We start from the raw sequence: 15,463 nt of genomic DNA, 5'->3' as shown, positions 1-15,463 counted from the left end.
AAAAGCAAATCAGATCAATGTTGTGATGTTTGGTGCGCATTGCAGTGGGAGTGTTTTCCAATCAAAATTTCGATTTGGCTACAATATTTACGTTGATATCTGCATTAAATTCCCGGGTTCAAATTGATATTGAAAGTGAGACCAAGTAATTAGTTAATTTCGGTTAATGTTCAGAAAACCGTAAACGGTAAGTCCTAAAAACAAGAGTCAACATAACAAAACAAAGAAAAGGGCCGTTGTTGGTTTGTAAACAAAGAGTGTATCCTGTTCACGCTAGAGGAAGTTTACATATAGCACGAAAGGGATACATTCTTTGTTTACCAACCCAAAACGGCCAATTGGAACTTAAACTAAACATCACCTTGCAGTGTCCCGCCGGTGGCGCTCAACGCCACCAGGATTTGCTGGTCCAGGCAAGTTCCACGTCAACGGCCGCGTTGAATTCTTAACTCTTATTGGATCGAACTCCACTCTGACAGCACAGATTGAAAATTGTGGCTCTCGAAGTTTTCCGGTGGTACGGCAACCAGCTGGAAAGATTCCTGCACGCTGGAACTAGATTTATAAGCAAACCGGGACTTCCAGAAGTGCCGATGCGGACACGCTTGCTTCTGGCGCGGCAAGATTCGGTACGACCTTGAACAAGCTGCTCAGGTTCCGTCACTGCGCCGGTTTCGTTCCGGTTGTGCAATTTCTTCCTCGTGACTGTTCCTTGCTCACTCACTACAATCTCGGCTTGATCGTAACTCAACGTAAAGGGGACGGAGCGTAGGGAATCTGCAACCGGATCTTGGACCAGAACCATTCCGAAATGCTCAACAATCCACATCAACGGTTTCACGGTTTGGTCAGCAATTTTGAGCAAATTTGCGCTAAAGTTGTTTGCAGAACTGCGTTGATGGAGGTTTATGTTAAACTTTTGCAAAACTGGTACCATTTTTTCAAAAAGCAAAAACTTATTTTCAGCTAAATTTTCTTAACATAATATTTATTTGACAGATAGACAGTTCAAACGTCAGGTGAGAACCCCTGTGACTGAAAATGCCGGTGTTTCAGCGTACCAAGGAGATTTATGATGGAGGTAACGAAAAATTGGGTGCAATAAGAAATTAATATTGTCTGTTTCTCTAGAAGGTACACGCCGCGCGGTATTTCAGAATGAGCCGTAGACGTTGTTTTCAGCTATTTTCAGCACTTTTGATGCAACAAATTCATACCTGGCAAGAACAACAAATTCAAAACGTGCAGTATGGGATTTGACAGCGCGCTTTTGCCGAAAGTGCGTAGTTCGAGGTTGATTTGCCGCGTACCTTTTAACATTGTGAAATTTTTAAATAGTTATTTACCTGTTGGCTCGAAATCTGCAAAACACGATGCCTCCACAGCCATCGGATAATTAGTATGGACTGTTATTCTGATATAACTTCGGCACCTGTTTTTTTTTTAGTTTTAGCAATAACAATTTAGAAAAATACAAAAATGTTAAAATACAAATATAAGAGCTTAGTAATTTTACGCCATCTATTTACAGAGCACTTTGTCTCAAGCTAATATATATTTGGTATTTCATTTTTTTAAATTCTTTGATTCTAGAACCATTACATTATAATGGCCATGACAAAATGCAACATTGCAAAGAGAAAATAAATTTTAGGATCAGTTTTGAAGCAATGTTTTTTATGACTTTTTAAACATCAATCGTGATGAGCAAAAGTTAAAGATTGGGGTTCCACATTTATTTGGTACGAAAAGAGGAATTTTTATGAAGATTTTCAGAAAATGTGGCAATTTTCCGGGTAAAAGGTTTTTCATTGTAAGGTTGTTTAAGAGCCAAACTAGATCAAAATCACTTTTAAACGAAAAACTTGCTCTGTTTTCAAAAAAGTCCAACTGAAAGCGTTTTCTATTCAGTTTTTCATGTTCAACAAACTTACATAGTAAAAAAAATGTGAAACAATTTGTCTGTTTGATCATATACAGAGTTATATTTTCGAAAAGATCCTTTAAGCTGTTATGTTTCATATAATTGGGTCCTAAAATGAAGCTTAGATTGCTGATATTATTGTTTACAGCGATAAAGCTTATTTTTCTGAGTGCAATGACCCTTTGTACGACCACAAAGAGTTTAAAATGGATTTTTAAATCAATTTAAAAAATAACCTCGCGGTCCTTCTTGACAGAAAAGCTCCTACTTGACAGCTCGTTCCAAGGGGACCATAGTTGATCCATCGAAAAAATGTTGTCTAGTCAAAAAAAAAAAAATTTGCAATAAAATGAAAAAAAGTGATCAGAAATGGTTTCTAATCGTGTTTTTTACCGTTGTACATCAAAATTTACATAGGGCTTTAGTACCCAATTATAGGACCTTTTAAAAAAATAGGTTTTTACACTTTTCTGAAAATCTCCTTACCTTATCTAATACATTTACATTGAATGTTGTCTGTAACTTTAAGCCGGGACTAAAACCCTGTTAACTTATCTAGTTCAGTAGTTCACCTGCTTGGCATGCCTCTGCAACACTCAGTCGCAGGGTGACAAACGTCATTTATCCAAATTCAAAACATACAATTTTTTGGGAGCACCACCTCCACCCGGAACGACTCGCGCCGAAATCCAGAAGTGCCTCGGGTTCCAATAGAAAAGTGAAAGTGTTTGCTGTTGCAGCTCGGTAAACATCACAATCCGAGTTCGAAACGATCCCGTCGGAATTAGGGAATCGTCGCTCGGCACGATACGTCCGGTTCCACGTTCGGCTTTTTTCAGAAATAATCAGCGAGTGCTGTTCGAGCAACTGTAGCAGGTGATTCAGGTCATCGTGACCGACGAAATGCGGTTCCATCGAAAAAGGGTCTTGCGTAGTCCTGCGGCAAGAAGACCAACGCACAGCTTCCACCACCCGCTCCGGTCAACTTTGCACTAAATCCACTTTCTTCAGCCAATCGGAAGATCCGCTCCAGCGTCGGATGGCTTACGCCGATCGCCGTTGATCAACGAGATGTCCTATCGAGTCCAACATCCCAGGGTGGCGATTCTTCAAATCTGCCACGCCCGCCACCAACTTCGCCATGGTCCGACTAACTCCGGTGTCCACGATCGGGATGTTAACCTGCTGGCGAAGCTTCAGACCCTCGAGCGGTTTTCCACGCTTGAACTTGATGAGATTTCCGTACGTGCAGATCGTGTTGTCGATGCCGGAAGGCCGCTCGTGCATCACAATTTCCGAATCGAACGCCCACTTCTAGATCTTCTCCAGCACTTCGGGTGAGTCTTGAAGCGAGAAGTTCGCCTCGAGTTCACCTTTAATGATCTTCAAGAGTAGAAACGCACCAGCGGAAACGCAAACGCCATATCCAGCGGGTCCATGTGAAAGAAGGTGCTTCAGAGTTTGCCGAGCGAGTCCGTTTTGCCGCTTTTACCAGTACGTCTTCCAGAATAATCGATCGGAGATGTTGGCTGGCTTGGCCACACATACTCTCGTTTTCCGTGCCGTCATAGAGGTGGGTTGTTGCTGTGCCTTGCCTCTAATGCCAAGAGATTAATTTTGTTTGTTTATTTTTATAGGCATAACATGGGTGTGGCCTACCAAGATTTCGCCAATTCTGCGACAAACTGGATCCCTAAGCAGCTTCCGGTTCACAGCTGGCTCCGTCCAGCGCAGGGTGTATCGTTGTTCCACGGCGAAAAGTTACACTTGATCAGGAGTGCATGTGGGCGATCGGCTTCTGGCACTAGAGATTCAAGAGGACCTCGAGGCTGTTGGATTGACCCCTAGCAGATTTTGATCAGCCATGTAGTAAAACTGTGAGTAGGTATTGTATATTTTTTTTTTTTCAAATTTCTTGTAACATCCGTAGAGTTGAAATCACAATTATACTTATAAAACAAGCTTTCTTTTTAATGAGTCTAATTTTGTATTACTCCGTTGAATTTTAAATCCGATACTTTTTTCAAGCTCAAGCCCAGTTTTTATGTTTGTACGATACAATTTTGTCTTTTTTGATCAAAAATAAGCAATGCATGAAAACAATTTGTTTACAATGTGCTTAAATTGATTAGAATTGATAAAATAATGCAACTTTACAAACATTATTTGGGCGAAGTGATTGAAATTTACATCGGATTCAAAATTCAACGGAGTAAAAAAAAATTTTCAACTTCGGTAAATTTACATCATTTTCATCGGAAATTTAAACTTTTCGAGGTCGAATTTCTTCGGCGTGTTTACGTTGCAAGGCATGTAAATTTCAGTTGAAGTTGATGTAAATAAGCATCATTAATGACGTGCACTTTTGGTACATCATAAATGATGTAAATTTACCGGATTTTTTTTTTCTGTGTAGAAGGAAAGGCCGACGAGTTGATCGGGTCTTGGGGTTAAAATGCTGTTGCACCTGGTCTTGAGGTAACAGTTCCTGGTTCCAGGGCCCAGATGCAAGCAGTTACTGCACGGGGTCACGTTCGGCTGCTTGTTGCGGTAGGCCTCCCACCAGATGATAGTGCTTGCCACATTTTTTATTGCAGAGCGCTTCTTCAGATTGGTGAATCCCTTGGGGAACACAACAATATATGGAGTTTCGTCCACGGTGGACTTTTCCTTCCGCTTGACATGTACTTCCAGCGCTCCAGCTTGAGATTCCTCTTTAGCAGATACTTGACCTCATTAGGTTTGAGTTCAGGTAAACCACGAACAACTACAATGGTGAGATCGTTCGCTCCGTCGTCAACTACAATGGTGAGATCGTTCGCTCCGTCGTTCGTGTTTGTAGAATTCCACTTTGTTCTGCTCGAGGAATCCTTGCAACTTGTCAAAATCTTTGACATTAAAACATGTCACTCTGTTTCCAAATCGGGTTAGTTTGTAAATCGGCTCGAACCAAATTTACAACCGTCCACTATCCTCAAGAGCTTGTAAAAAGCCGTGGTATATTTTTCACAAAGGTGATTGCCTTGGCTTGTTTGCCGACAGGCCGGGTGCTGCAACCGCCGGGGCGTCCCCTCCTCCTGCTGGCGGCCTGAACTTGTTGTTGTTGATCAGATTCTGCTCCACCGATGATCTCAACGGACTTTTTCTCTTCCGATTCCCGGGGATGGAATGCTAATCACCAGCTTCCGAGGACTCCTCCGCCTCCATTCGTCAAACACGTCAAGGCACGCAACGATGCATTCAGATCGCACGCAAACACGTCTACTTCTGTCAGGCTGAGCAACGAGACTGACGAGTGACGAGTACACAGCCACTTCCAACTGAGAATATTGGCTCGAGCCTCGAGTCGATCTGGCTCGAGATCAAGCCTCAGCCGAGTCGAAGCTCGAGCCGAAATTCTCAGTAGGTACTGTAAAAAAAAATGGTCGGAATACCTACTAGACGAATAGCGACAAGCAAACCAGTCGGATGTAATAAACAGTTTACGCTAAACTAACTGTCGTTCTGTAGCCTAGCCACCGCTCTTACACTAATGTAGGGGAACTGTACCCTTTCTCAGCCTATTTCTATTATCGGCCTATCAGCACTTTGATCATGAATTACAGTTTAAATAAATTGGTTTTGACTGTTCCAAAGTAATAAACAGCTCAAAGAAAAATGTGCAAGCAACTAATCATTAGGTCTATTCCCGTATTTGCAGAATTGCAGAATTTCTGCAGGATCTGCAGAATTCTGCAGCCAGCATAAGTCACTTTTTTGCAGCACGTTCCCGTACTTTTCAGCTCGCTCTCTTCAACTCTCTCTTTTGCAGAAGTTCTGCAAGTAGAGAAGCGGCAAAACTTTTGCCTGGGTAACGCATTCCAGTACTTTTTCTGCAATATTGTTCACAGATGAGTGGATTTACTCAAATTGGGAATTAAAGTTTTTTAATTATTTCAAAATATTTAAAAAAACATGGTTGCCGAACTTGTTGCCGAAAAAGTAAATGAAACAAGTTTGCCTCTAGAAAAGGGAATTTTTTTTTATGCAGCACAACATTTTATTAAATCAAGGATGTATTATTTATTAAGTAACTAGAGATTAATTATGCTTAGGTAGACATTAATATTAGAAACAACTAAAAACTTTTACATTAGGTAAACCATTTTACAAATGAGAGTGGCAAGTACGTTTAATAAACCTGATTTGAAAAAAAAGACAAACAAAGGTTTAATATAGAAGGGACCAAAAATACATGTTTTAATAGCAGAATATTTGAAAGATTATTCAGGATAACATAAATAGATTGGTACTGGATGTCTCATGAGAGAACAAATTTAAAAAAAAAATAATCGCAAACTCAAAATTTTTAAAACACATAAATTAAGAAATCTGGAATTAGGAAATCCATAACTGAAAATATAAAAAACTAATATTTTCAAATTGACAAACTTAAATAAACATAAATCGGATATTTGAGAATTTTAAAAATGCAAATAATTATATCAGAAAAATAAAAAAATAAACAGAATTTAAAAAAAATAACAGAATTTTTTAATTTTACTTATTTTTTAAGCTATAATTTCTTTAATTTTCTGTCTTATTATTTTTAACTAGAGCTTTTGAATTTTTGGTGTTCTGCACTCATAAATATTCAAACTATTGTTTTTTTTTATTTTGATTTTTTTTTCGACCTTTATTATGTTTATTTTGAATTTTAAAAATTAATATTTTTTTTAAATTTTAAACATTTTGAAATATTTAGTGTTTATGTTTAAAATTTAAAAAAAAATATTAATTTTTAAAATTCAAAATAAACATAATAAAGGTCCAAAAAAAATCGAAATAAAAAAAACAATAGTTTGAATATTTATGAGTGCAGAACACCAAAAATTCAAAAGCTCTAGTTAAAAATAATAAGACAGAAAATTAAAGAAATTATAGCTTAAAAAATAAGTAAAATTAAAAAATTCTGTTAATCAAAAATTTTAAAACAAAAATATAAATAAAATAGAAACAGTCAAAATTTCCAAACTCTAAATCTAAATATGTGTTTCTAACCTAAAATATGACTCCAAAAAATGTGTATTTTTTATGATTCGAGATGGCGAAGAAATTAAGAATTTAAGAATTTAAAAATTGAAGAATTTCAGAGTTTCAGAATTTCAGAATTTTAATTTCGACAAAATTACATCATTTTTTGGTTGATATAAGAATACAAATTGGTACAATTTGTTAAAGGTACAATTTACGATTTGCCAATTAAATTTACCTATCATTTTAAAACACATATTGAGTATCTTCAAAATCAATTTATGATCAAAAATAATTCTTAAACAAATATTTATTTGAAATTATTAAACTCAAAAGAAATGTGTCTTTTAAAAGTTTTTAAAAACTATTTGTTTTTAAAGTACATTTTTTGTAGGGGTACTAGCCGTGCTGTACCACTATGGCTTAAGTTGTATCAGGTAAAAATATAAACACTAAAAAAATCGCTTTATCATTTACATGAATGAACTAAGCCTGAAATCGTTAACATAAAAAAAATCGTTCTCAATAAAACCAGACATAAAAAACAACCCCAAAATCATTTATTATTACAAATAATAATAAAATGCTTGATTACACCCAAATTGCAAATTTTACGTAAGCGTTTACTCAACATCCATCACACCGATCACACCAAATTGCAGTAACTTTTCAACAAGAAAGACAAGAGAGAGCTTGCAGAAAAGTACGGGAACGGTTTTGCTTCAACTTCTACCTCTCTCATTGCACAAGTTCTGCCTGAGAGAAAAGTTACTTTTGTTGCAGAAAAGTACGGGAACGCTCTAGAGATCCTAAATTGGGAGACTGGACGAAGTGAATTTGACGTACCCAAACAGACGCGAGTTTGACGTATCCAAACGAGCATTTGCCTTTACGCACAGCAAAACTTATCAGTGTTGCCAAGCTCAAAACATACGTTGCCAGATCGATTTAGCAAGCTTAGACCAGTCTCCCTATTTAGGGTCTCTAGAACGCTCTGCTGCCGTTTTTGTGCAGAATTGCAGAATTCTGCAGTACGGGAATAGACCTATTGTTGATACATCTGAAAATGTTGATTTAATGACGGAAAATGGCAGAAGTAATGAGAATTGGTCGAACGGCTTAGTGTGGATTAAATGAGTTTATTTCCCCTACTATGAGCTTTCATTATAAATATTTGAAAGACCTTTCCAACGAATCCAACAAAAAAAAAGATTTGACGACCCTATCCCGATCGAGACATAAACTCAAGTTATGAGCATTTCAGGTGATATTTATGTATTTTTTAAGCCGGATCTCATTTACCTGTATGCAAACTAGGGGAACAGCATCTAATTCCAGCGTGCCTCTAATGTTGGCAGGTCAGAACTTTGACATTCAATTAAAGCTAATTAAAAACGTTTTCAACTGAAATCAAGTGATAAATAGATCAATAAGAAGTGAGCAAGCAAGTTTCTATAAAAAATTATGCAAAATTAGTTGTTTAAATAGTGAAAATCAGCAAATTGGATGGAGTTAGGAGCGAGCGCTTAACCTGCCAAACATACGAGAATTTCCCCTACGTACGGTTTCGAGAAAATAAAGCAATTTAAAACATTTATTGTATATTCTCAGCTTATCCATTCACAAATTTCATCCCCCACAATCTCGCAGCATCATTTCTCGAAAATATTCTGCAACAACGCCAGATGGTTCTGCTGCAAAAACTGCACCAACAGCTCGTCCAAATCCTCGTTGGCGCGTGCGATCTGCCCGCGGATCACCTGCTTAAAGTCCTCCTTGACGCCCCGATCGGCGCCACGCGTCCCTATCCGTCGCGAACCAGCAGTGCCGGCTCCAGCCGCCAGCCCGCCTCCCGGCTGCGCCACGGCAAATTCCAGCTTCACGTCCGGGCAGTTTTGCCACAGGTACATGAACTCCTCGATCATTTCCACGTTGATGATGTAGCTGGTGGCGTGGAGGTAGCTGAACTGACGGCGCGATTTGATGATTTCGAAGATGATCTCGACGATCGTGGACTCGTGCGGCCAGTTGAGCTGGCAGAGCACTAGTAAGTTGCCGAGCAGGGCGTTGGTGCACTCGGGGTCGACCAGTTTGGCTTTGAGAAGTGTGATCAGGGTTTGTACGATGTAGTGGAGGATCGCACGCTTAGTTAGGGGCATCAGCATGAGGACTCGGGGAGCTGGGGAGAGGGACACGTTCTGAAGGTAGGTTCCGTTTGTGGAAGGGAGATTTTGAAGGATGGAATTCATTAGCTCGAACAAGGGCACGTTGATGGTTCCTTGCACGAGGGCTAGGCCGAAGAGACGAACGTCTTTCTCGAGCTGAGACATGCTGCGCGAGTTTTGTGATTGCAGCAGAGAGTGCGTTTCCTCGTGCTGACCGACGTAGACGGAAAGATCTATGAGGAATTTTTGTATCCACAGAGATAACGCTGGAATGCAGATGATAAGCTGGGTAAAATCTGCCTTTAGGATTTCATTTGAGTGAAGCAACTGCCAACAGTTGTACGACGTAACGAGGCAGTTCGGTGCGTCTGGATTGACGGGACCATTCACTACGACCTGGGGAATCTCCAGCACTGGTTCCCTGCGTTTCATGTCTATTTTGAGCTCCTTTAGGCTTTCTACCAGGATAACTTCAATTTCGTTGTCCTTTCCCTTCAAACGAGAAAAGTTGATGTACTCCTGAAGCGAAAGCACAAACACGATCGTGGCGCAGAACAAAATTTGCTTGTTCTCCGAGGGTCTCGGCGGTGCGGACTGCACCAGCTGGATGATCTTCTGCCAGTAAATGTCCTTGCTCCAGCCCTTCTTGTACGGCATGAACGGTTCCCACTTGAGAATCTTGCCGCAAAACTCGAGCATTTCGAATATCTTGCGCCAGCATTCGGCCGTCACCCGTGCCTTGTCCTCCGTCTCCGCTAGCATCTGGTTCAGATGGTACTCGAAGCAGATCGCCATAATTTGGTGCACAAGCTTGTGGGGCAGATCCGGTGGCCGATTGTACACCATCGGAATCGCCTCCTGAACGAGCATTTCCTTGAAGCCGGGAATCGTGCTGTTTTGAACTAATGTTTCGAGCAAACGAGGCTGAAAAGAAGCAAGACCTTGATCAGTATATACGTTGACATCCAAACCCACAAACCCCAACTCACCGCATGCGTCGATATTGCCTGCGGAAAGCGCTTCAACAGCAGCAGAATCAACCGGCAGTGGTCCATGCTGTTGGAGTGGGCCGCCGTTAGCATCAGAATCTTGTGCTGCACCTCGTACGAAATGTACTGAAACATCCGCACGAAAAAGTCCTGCTCCGGCGTGGTGGTCCCCTCCGGTACGCGCAACGCCGACGTCATGCACGATATCTCGTTCAGCAAACTGGCCGGCGTTTTGTGCGCGTTCTGGAAGGTCATTATTCTACAAACGAAAACCGGAACCGTTAATTACCCGCCGTTCGATCACCAGTTCCTCCTTCAACCTACATGTAACTCAAGCATTTGGCCGCCTCCTCGAAGTTCTTGGCGTTCTTTTCGATCTCGTACGCCTCAAACTGCACGCCGAAATCGTTCGGGAAAAGCGTCTTGGCCGCGATGATCCACGCCTTAGCCGTGTACGGATCGGTCGTTTCCTTGGCCCTCGCTATGAGGTACTTTTCGCTGGACAGCACCTCCATTTCCCACAGCCGATTCTATGCCCTAAATCCGGAAAGAATTCAAGTTCTGAAACGCTGCAGAACAGAGTCCGATGGTTCTATCTGGTCGGGTGTGTGTTTACAATAACGAGTTTGACAGTTCTTAACGTCAAAGTGCACTGCAGCAAAAAGTTCATTTTCGGGGGGTCCATCGCTGTAGGGAACGCTTGCGTTCGTGTAAATACCGCAGGTTTTCATTCTGGTGGAGAGTAGCACAACAAAAAGGTTTAACCGACGACTTTTAGGTGTCACGCTTTGTACTGTTTTTCGGATCGTATCGCGAATTTCAGAGATTGTGTATGTTTAAAAAAGCTCTACAATAATTGGGTACTAAAGCCCTATGTCAATTTTAATGTACAACGGTAAAAAACTCGATTAGAAACCATTTCTGATCACTTTTTTTCATTTTAATGCAACAATTTTTTTTACAAGGCAACATTTTTTCGATGGATCAACTATGGTCCCCTTGGAACGAGCTGTCAAGTAGGAGCTTTTCTGTCAAGAAGGACCGCGAGGTTAATTTTTCAAAATTGATTTAAAAATCCATTTTAAACTCTTTGTGGTCGTACAAAAAGTCATTGTACTCAGAAAAATAAGCTTTATCGCTGTAAACAATAATATCAGCAATCTAAGCTTCATTTTAGGACCCAATTACCTATATATCTTTACAAGTCGTTTTTTTACTTTAGTGAAAATTGGCCTGGTCCACAAATTGGCCTGGTGGCTTTTGAAGTCCTTGAATTGGGTCCTAAAATGAAGCTTAGATTGCTGATATTATTGTTTACAGCCATAAAGCTTATTTTTCTGAGTACAATGACCCTTTGTACGACCACAAAGAGTTTAAAATGGATTTTTAAATAAATTTTGAAAAATTAACCTCGCGATCCTTTTTGACAGATAAGCTTCTACTTGACAGCTCGTTCCAAGGAGATCATAGTTGATCCATCGAAAAAATGTTGTCTTGTCAAAAACATTTTTTTGCATTAAAATGAAAAAAGTGATCAGAAATGGTTTCTAATCGTGTTTTTTACCGTTGCACATAAAAATTGACAAAGGGCTTTAGTACCCAATTGATTTTATAACGACTTGCAAAAATAGTTTCAAATACATTTGCCTAAGTTATTTTTATTGCTCATCTGAGTTCCGATTTTATTGATGAAAAAACGGACAAATATCAATGTTGGGCAGGCCTGATTGAAAGCCTTTAGGCTTTCGGAGACAAAAAAAAAACCCGAACAAGAGTTTCTTCAAAATATGAACACTTTATTATTTTTTAAAAAATATGGTAAACTTATCAAGCAAGGTATTCGGCAATCCCTGGGAATCTAAATCTAGGTTCATGGTGGTGTCATTGTTCGTACTACTTTAAAGGACATCTAGGAAATCAAACAAACCTTACTACCTACTGGCAGTTATCTGGGATAAGATCAAACACATTTGTTAAATGCCATTCTCTTCCTTTCTCAAAGAAAGTCAATTGCAGTGCTTACTAGCTATCAGATGGACAGAGTACGTTTCTTGATAGAATTAAAAATAGAATTTTAGAAAATTGCTAAACATCTCGTCCAATATTGCCTCGCTTTAGTAATGTAAACTTTTAGCTCGTTTTAAATTCTGCCACCAAATTTTAAATAATAATTAAATTTAGTCACGTACTCCAAAAATATATACTATTATGAAATGAAGGAAAACCAAGTCAAATGCACACGAAAAACTAAACTAAAGAATTACGAAAAGCCTCGTCTAGGCTTCCTCTGCCTCCTCTTCTGCAGGATTATCGGTCGTTTCCTGCGCGATCGGCAAGTCCGTAGTAGGTTTCGTCGGATCAAACCGCTCGTAAATTACAACATTCCCACCAACCCGATCGGTGGTGTAGTCCGAATGGAAGAACGACTCCTTCGGTCTGTACACCGACAAAAAGTCCTTAATGCGCGGCTCCAAGCTGTCGAACGCGATCACGTGGCTGGGCAGGGCGCTACGAGGGTGAACCGGCAGGTTCTTCCTAATCCAGCCCATCGGGTCGCTGTAGAAGGTGTCCGCTTCGTCCGAGTAGTTTTCAACCCCGTTGAGGTTTGGCTCGCACCGCAGAAAGCGCATCGTCGTATTGTGGTGCACGTGGCTATGATACGGTGTTGAGTGACAGGGCATGAGGAATATAAGCTTGGCCGGTTGATCGAACTCGTCACGGTAGGTGCGCGAAATAGACTGCAGCGACGACATGACGTCCAGCGTTCCCCGTTGGTGAACCCAGCTAAGGTATCCTGCCGGCAGGACGTTGCCAACCAATAAACCGATGGCAGCGAACCAGACCAGTTTCCTACAATAAAAATATTCTTTAAATAATGATTTCAATGTATGATAGAGTGCAACCATACCCGGAAGCCTTTCTACTCCAGCGAGACAGATAATCGGCTGACACGTACAGGCAAAGCGGTAGAATCTGCAGGATAAAACGGAACTCCTTGTGTGGAAGTAGAGAGTAAATCACCAGCGTGAAAGTGATCACGGTCAGCAGGATGGACCGTTCCTTGAAGGTTTGTCGATTTCGGATGGTTTCCACCGCAGCGAACAAGAACGGTAGCGTTCCGATTCCTAGTACGGTTGGAAGACCGACATTAGCGTACCAGTACCACGGGTGCTCTCCGTAGAAGCTACCGACACCCTTGAGTACGTTATAACGGAGAAACTCGTACGGCGATACCAACAGCGAACCATGCAGGAAGCTGTCCAAACCCACGGTGGCGGTCCCGACAATTAATCCGTAGAGTAAATAGCGCTTCAACAGCACTTCCCAAATCGGGTGGGTTGACTTCTTCAGATGGTACAAGCAAAGTGGAACCCATGGGATAGCGGACGTCGGTCTAATGAATACGGACAGCGCAACCGGCAACAAAAACTTGGTACACTCGGACGCGCCCCACGGGAAGTAACTGAGCGCAATCACCGTGAGCGAGGTTTCCAGTGTGTTGGATAGGGTACGCGACGCCGTGTAGAACCAGAACCACGAGGTGGCCAGCACGAAAGCGGACCACTTGCTCTTGTTTGACCACAGGTAGAAGCGATAGTCGGAGTAGGCCGAGAGCAGGGCTTGCAGTATGCGCGGCAGTAGCACCAGCAGCTCTACGCAATCGAGATTAACAAGGGCCAAGAGCTTGTAGAGGCCGGCGATCAGTGATGGGTAGACGTAGCTGCGAATTCCTTCGGTCCATTCCCAGGTTAGATGACCGTAACTGAAATGAAGAGAAAAGATGCATCGATCAAATGGGTTAAATTTCAATATCGATTTCTAAAATTTTCTTTAATCGCACATTATTTCATCATTAATTTAACGTTCAATACTTACCAAGGTAATTAATGAAAGAACCCGGAGTTGAAATAGGTAAATCTTGTCGGTTAATAGTTAAAGAAATTATTATGGTTCAATGTTGGTTAATTTTGGAGACTTATAGTCAAAATTATGAACTGCATTAGGCAAAAAAAGCCCATTTAAACTTTAACTAGCCCGATTCGTCGAAAGTATATTTAAATTTAGGGAGTCAGAAGTTTAAAACTGTCGAAGTTGAGTACCTACGTCAAGTATTTTGAAAATATTTCTTTTTGCATACTTTTCGCTGCCCTCCTGGTTAAGTTCGAATAAAAAAGAAAGCAAATGTCTGTGTCAACGGTTAAAGTATTATTCGATTTTCTCAACCATGACAAACCCATTTTTGGTCAAATAATTCGTTTGATCCAGTGTTGAATTTTAGAGATCCCAATTTAAAATTATAAAGCCTGACGATTTTTTTAAATGTATGAAACAACGGGTTTTTTGAGGATCCAAAAGATATGTACAAAAGGGGAAATATCGTAGCAATAATCATGCCTGAGAAGTATTTTTTTTTTAAATCTATCACCTGAACGGAATTGAAATCAAATATAGTGAACACATAATTTGTTTGCAATCTGTAAATTTGATAGACCAGATGATAGTTTGTTTATGAAATGCGAATTAGTTCGGACTCACATTTAAAAATTTTGAAATTCATCCCAAATTCTTTTTGATACCCCATCAATTACACACAATTTATGCCATCTTAGCACCCCTCGTGGAAAACCAAAACAAACAATCTAGCATGGACACAAACCCCACGTGATGAGAGTTCATTTCTGAAGCGTTTTTTCATGCCTCCCCAAATGAACACAAAATTTAAAATTCTTCCTCCCCGCAACGCCTCAGGACTTCCCGCAGACACCACTTCCCCCCGGAGAACAACAACAAGAAGACAACTCACCCAAACGCCAGCCGATGGGCCACCTCCAGACTCTGCCAGTACTCGTCCGGAACGTACCAGGTCCTGACGAGGAACACCGACGCCACTCGGAGGGCCACAAAAAACAACAGAACCTTGTTGAGCAGCAGCATGATTCTACCGACGGTTTGAATTTCACTCCAAAATCCGGCCTTCCGCCCGGAAAGAGGAAGAAGAGTTGACGCGTGCTTTCGGGAATTTGAATTTCTCCGTCCAATCGTGCGTGAAACCGGCCACAAATTAGCACTTTGGCGAAACCGTCACTGGCCGAGCATGGCGGGATCGACTTAAACTGAGAAACTCGCGAAAATAACGGGAAAATTAGTGGAAAAGTGAGCGGTCACCCGCGCCGAACCGGGGCCTCCTCGAAGAACTTGGCAACGCACACAAACTTGCGTGCGGCGCGTTGGAAACGAAAATAAACTTCTCGCTTTGAAGGCTGGAGTAATTTTTCAAAATGGTGTAATGTTTGATGTTGGTCATACGGTTTGGACGAATTTGAAATTCATAAATGGTCGCTTGAAGGAGGATTTTAATAATTTTAATTAGA

The 15,463-nt window shown here is 40.8% G+C and overlaps 3 protein-coding genes across 3 annotated transcripts; all 3 read right to left on the bottom strand.

Moving 5' to 3' along the window:
• Positions 1-2,855: 2,855 nt before the first annotated feature.
• Positions 2,856-3,493, bottom strand: LOC119768936 (mevalonate kinase-like; the record flags this gene model as incomplete). Its single annotated transcript, XM_038260755.1, is given in 3 exon segments — positions 2,856-2,985; positions 2,988-3,238; positions 3,473-3,493. Coding segments are annotated over 3 exon segments (402 nt in total), but the record flags the coding sequence as incomplete, so codon positions are not given.
• A 5,009-nt stretch (positions 3,494-8,502) lies between these two features.
• LOC6047724 (integrator complex subunit 10) lies at positions 8,503-10,710 on the bottom strand. Its single transcript, XM_001864710.2, has 3 exons — positions 10,416-10,710; positions 10,092-10,350; positions 8,503-10,026 (listed from the first exon to the last, which is right to left on the bottom strand). The coding sequence occupies exons 1-3, from the start codon at positions 10,604-10,606 to the stop codon at positions 8,590-8,592; spliced, it is 1,887 nt and encodes a 628-aa protein (XP_001864745.2). The 5' UTR covers positions 10,607-10,710; the 3' UTR covers positions 8,503-8,589.
• Positions 10,711-11,866: 1,156 nt separating this feature from the next.
• On the bottom strand, positions 11,867-15,321 carry LOC6047725 (GPI mannosyltransferase 3). The gene is made up of 3 exons (XM_001864711.2): positions 14,896-15,321; positions 13,000-13,854; positions 11,867-12,941 (listed from the first exon to the last, which is right to left on the bottom strand). Exons 1-3 carry the CDS (start codon positions 15,024-15,026, stop codon positions 12,368-12,370), a joined length of 1,560 nt encoding a protein of 519 aa, XP_001864746.2. The 5' UTR covers positions 15,027-15,321; the 3' UTR covers positions 11,867-12,367.
• Positions 15,322-15,463: the final 142 nt, after the last annotated feature.

Source organism: Culex quinquefasciatus, chromosome 3 (assembly GCF_015732765.1).
Source record: "Culex quinquefasciatus strain JHB chromosome 3, VPISU_Cqui_1.0_pri_paternal, whole genome shotgun sequence".
Classification (NCBI taxonomy): Eukaryota; Metazoa; Arthropoda; class Insecta; order Diptera; family Culicidae; genus Culex; species Culex quinquefasciatus.
The sequence above is the reverse complement of the archived record's forward strand: the minus strand, read 5'-3'. Positions and strand labels throughout refer to the sequence as shown.